Genomic DNA, 4,592 nt, shown 5'->3' on the forward strand with positions numbered 1-4,592 from the left:
GAGGAAGCACTCCGCCCACCCCACCACACCCCTGACTGTGCTCTGGTCGTGGTGGGGCTTCCGCATGGGAGTCCAGGTCTCTTACCAGGGCAGTGGCGCCCACGAGGGACTCCTTGGCCAGGGCATGGCGCAGGGCAGAGAAGAGCCCCATGCTGTTTTGTCTCAGATAGAGCACCTCACCCACGCCGCCTGTGAAGTCCACAAAAGCCTCATTCATGTGGCCGCCCCGCATCACCTCGTAAGAGCCGTGGAGCCTGTGGGAGCAGATCTGGGGTCAGGGTTGAGGCAAGTACGAGCATCTCAGGCACCCCTGCCCTAGGATCTGCAGGGGCCTCTATCTCAGGGTATAGAATCCCCAGGGGAAATTCCTGAACTTTTGAGACTTTTTTCAGGGTCTCACCCTGTGGCCCAGGCCGGAGTGCAGTGGCGTGATCTCATCTCACTGTAGCCTCAGACTCCTGGGTTCAAGCGATCCTCCTCCCACCTCAGCCTCCTGAGGAGGTGGGCCCTCAGGTGCACACCGCCACACCCAGCTAAAACAATTTCAAACTCTTGGCTGGGCATGGTGGCTCACGCCTATAATCCCAGCACTTTGGGAAGCCGAGACAAGTGGATCGCCTGAAGTCAGGAGTTCGAGACCAGCCTGGCCAACGCGGTGAAACCCCGTCTCTACTAAAAATACAAAAATTAGCCAGGTGTGGTGGTGGGCACCTGTAATCCCAGCTACTCGGGAGGCTGAGGCAGCAGATTTGCTTGAACCCGGGAGGTGAAGGTTGCAGTGAGCCAAGATCGCACCACAGCACTCCAGCCTGGGTGACAGAGTGAGTGAGACTCCGTCCCAAAATAAAGAAAAAGATGTGAAGTTGCTCAGGTGATGTTGTGATTTGAGGGTTCTGGGGGTTGTCACTTGGTTTGGGATTCTTGGTGGGGTGTCTGGAGGATTGCAGAGCTTGGGGACTCTGGGTGCCCCCTGTGGCTTGGTGCCTGCTGCGGGGACTTGGGGCTGCAGCTGGTTGGAATTGGGGTCCTCACTTGGCATAGGCCTTCTCCAGGAGTGGGGCCCAGAACTCGTTCCGCTGTTCCGAGCGCACGAACATCAGCTTCCCCTCGCGCACAGGCAGCCTGTCATCCACCACGACGTCCACCCAGCGGCCGAACTGCCAGAGCTGGCGGGAGAAGATGCAGGGCCAGACTCGGCTTCCAACCTCCAACCCTGCCTGGACCCTGCCTCTGGGCCCTGACTCTGCTGTGCCAGTCCCAGAGTCAGGAATTACAGCCCCAAGTCAATGTTAACTATGAAATCCATATCACTGGCTGGGTGTGGTGGCTCACACCTGTAATCCCAGCACTTTGGGAGGCCGAGGTGGGTGGATCACGAGGTCAGGAATTCGAGACCAGCCTGGCTAAGATGGTGAAACCCTGTGTCTACTAAAAATACAAAAAAGGCCGGGCGCGGTGGCTCACGCCTGTAATCCCAGCACTTTGGGAGGCTGAGACAGGCGGATCACGAGGTCAGAAGATCGAGACCATCCTGGCTAACACAGTGAAACCCCGTCTCTAATAAAAATACAAAAAATTAGCCGGGCATGGTGGTGGGCGCCTGTAGTCCCAGCTACTCAGGAGGCTGAGGCAGAAGAATGGCATAAACCCGGGAGGCGGAGCTTGCAGTGAGCCAAGATTGTGCCACTACTCCAGTCTGGGCCACAGAGCAAGACTCCGTCTCAAAAAAAAAAAAATTATCTGGGCATGGTGGTGGGTGCCTGTAATCCCAGCTACTCAGGAGGCTGAGGCAGAAGAATGGCATAAACCCGGGAGGCGGAGCTTGCAGTGAGCCAAGATTGTGCCACTACTCCAGTCTGGGCCACAGAGCAAGACTCCGTCTCAAAAAAAAAAAAATTATCTGGGCATGGTGGTGGGTGCCTGTAATCCCAGCTACTCAGGAGGCTGAGGCAGAAGAATGGCATAAACCCGGGAGGCGGAGCTTGCAGTGAGCCAAGATTGTGCCACTACTCCAGTCTGGGCCACAGAGCAAGACTCCGTCTCAAAAAAAAAAAAATTATCTGGGCATGGTGGTGGGTGCCTGTAATCCCAGCTACTCAGGAGGCTGAGGCAGAAGAATGGCATAAACCCGGGAGGCGGAGCTTGCAGTGAGCCAAGATTGTGCCACTACTCCAGTCTGGGCCACAGAGCAAGACTCCGTCTCAAAAAAAAAAAAATTATCTGGGCATGGTGGTGGGTGCCTGTAATCCCAGCTACTCAGGAGGCTGAGGCAGAAGAATGGCATAAACCCGGGAGGCGGAGCTTGCAGTGAGCCAAGATTGTGCCACTACTCCAGTCTGGGCCACAGAGCAAGACTCCGTCTCAAAAAAAAAAAAATTATCTGGGCATGGTGGTGGGTGCCTGTAATCCCAGCTACTCAGGAGGCTGAGGCAGAAGAATGGCATAAACCCGGGAGGCGGAGCTTGCAGTGAGCCAAGATTGTGCCACTACTCCAGTCTGGGCCACAGAGCAAGACTCCGTCTCAAAAAAAAAAAAATTATCTGGGCATGGTGGTGGGTGCCTGTAATCCCAGCTACTCAGGAGGCTGAGGCAGAAGAATGGCATAAACCCGGGAGGCGGAGCTTGCAGTGAGCCAAGATTGTGCCACTACTCCAGTCTGGGCCACAGAGCAAGACTCCGTCTCAAAAAAAAAAAAATTATCTGGGCATGGTGGTGGGTGCCTGTAATCCCAGCTACTCAGGAGGCTGAGGCAGAAGAATGGCATAAACCCGGGAGGCGGAGCTTGCAGTGAGCCAAGATTGTGCCACTACTCCAGTCTGGGCCACAGAGCAAGACTCCGTCTCAAAAAAAAAAAAATTATCTGGGCATGGTGGTGGGTGCCTGTAATCCCAGCTACTCAGGAGGCTGAGGCAGAAGAATGGCATAAACCCGGGAGGCGGAGCTTGCAGTGAGCCAAGATTGTGCCACTACTCCAGTCTGGGCCACAGAGCAAGACTCCGTCTCAAAAAAAAAAAAATTATCTGGGCATGGTGGTGGGTGCCTGTAATCCCAGCTACTCAGGAGGCTGAGGCAGAAGAATGGCATAAACCCGGGAGGCGGAGCTTGCAGTGAGCCAAGATTGTGCCACTACTCCAGTCTGGGCCACAGAGCAAGACTCCGTCTCAAAAAAAAAAAAATTATCTGGGCATGGTGGTGGGTGCCTGTAATCCCAGCTACTCAGGAGGCTGAGGCAGAAGAATGGCATAAACCCGGGAGGCGGAGCTTGCAGTGAGCCAAGATTGTGCCACTACTCCAGTCTGGGCCACAGAGCAAGACTCCGTCTCAAAAAAAAAAAAATTATCTGGGCATGGTGGTGGGTGCCTGTAATCCCAGCTACTCAGGAGGCTGAGGCAGAAGAATGGCATAAACCCGGGAGGCGGAGCTTGCAGTGAGCCAAGATTGTGCCACTACTCCAGTCTGGGCCACAGAGCAAGACTCCGTCTCAAAAAAAAAAAAATTATCTGGGCATGGTGGTGGGTGCCTGTAATCCCAGCTACTCAGGAGGCTGAGGCAGAAGAATGGCATAAACCCGGGAGGCGGAGCTTGCAGTGAGCCAAGATTGTGCCACTACTCCAGTCTGGGCCACAGAGCAAGACTCCGTCTCAAAAAAAAAAAAATTATCTGGGCATGGTGGTGGGTGCCTGTAATCCCAGCTACTCAGGAGGCTGAGGCAGAAGAATGGCATAAACCCGGGAGGCGGAGCTTGCAGTGAGCCAAGATTGTGCCACTACTCCAGTCTGGGCCACAGAGCAAGACTCCGTCTCAAAAAAAAAAAAATTATCTGGGCATGGTGGTGGGTGCCTGTAATCCCAGCTACTCAGGAGGCTGAGGCAGAGAATTGCTTGAACCCAGGGTTGGGGGCGAAGGTTGCAGTGAGCCGAGATCGCGCCACTGCGCTCCAACCTGGGTGACAGAGCGAGACTCCATCTCAGAAAAAGAAAAGAAAAGAAAAGAAAAGAAAAGAAAAGAAAAGAAAAGAAAAGAAAAAAGAAAAGAAAGAAAGAAAGAAAGAAAGAGAGAAATCCATATCACCAAGTCACCACGGGGAAAACTGAGGCATGGGCAGAGGACCTGAGCTGTACCTGGAAGTGGAAGACACCTGCGTAGCCATGCTGGAAATCCTGTCCAGGAGGGACCACCCGGCGCAGGAGCCGGGGATACAGAGTAAGGGAGGCGGCGGCCGCAAGGAACCAGCAGTTACCTGGGAGGAGAGGCCGGGATTAGGTGAGGAGGGAAGGAGGGAGGCCGGGCGCGGTGGCTCACGCCTGTAATCCTAGCACTTTGCGTGGCTGAGGCAGGAAGATCACTTGAGCCTAGGAGTTCAAGACCAGCCTGGCCAACATGGCAAGACTCCAGCATAAGAAAATTTAAAAATTAGCTGGGCATGATGGCATGCACCTGTGGTCCCAGCTACTTGGGAGGCTGAGGCAGGAAGACTGCTTGAGTCCAGGAGATCAAGGCTGCAGTGAGCTATGATGGTGCCACTGTATTCCAGAATGGATGACCGAGTGAGACCCCACGAAGGGGAGGGGAGGGGAGGGGAGGGGAGGGGA

General features: G+C 54.6%; 1 protein-coding gene across 1 annotated transcript in view; it reads right to left on the reverse strand.

Annotated features, from left to right (window-relative positions):
- CAPN12 (calpain 12) overlaps positions 1-4,592 on the reverse strand; it is a 28,001-nt gene that overhangs the window by 18,435 nt on the left and 4,974 nt on the right. The window contains exons 2-4 of the mRNA XM_011973405.1: positions 4,122-4,240; positions 1,033-1,166; positions 86-254 (exon numbers count right to left, since the gene is read on the reverse strand). Coding sequence (XP_011828795.1) covers positions 86-254; positions 1,033-1,166; positions 4,122-4,240 — 422 coding nt within the window. The remainder of the gene's footprint in view (positions 1-85; positions 255-1,032; positions 1,167-4,121; positions 4,241-4,592) is intronic.

Source organism: Mandrillus leucophaeus, unplaced genomic scaffold (genome assembly GCF_000951045.1).
Source record: "Mandrillus leucophaeus isolate KB7577 unplaced genomic scaffold, Mleu.le_1.0 Scaffold137, whole genome shotgun sequence".
Lineage (NCBI taxonomy): Eukaryota > Metazoa > Chordata > Mammalia > Primates > Cercopithecidae > Mandrillus > Mandrillus leucophaeus.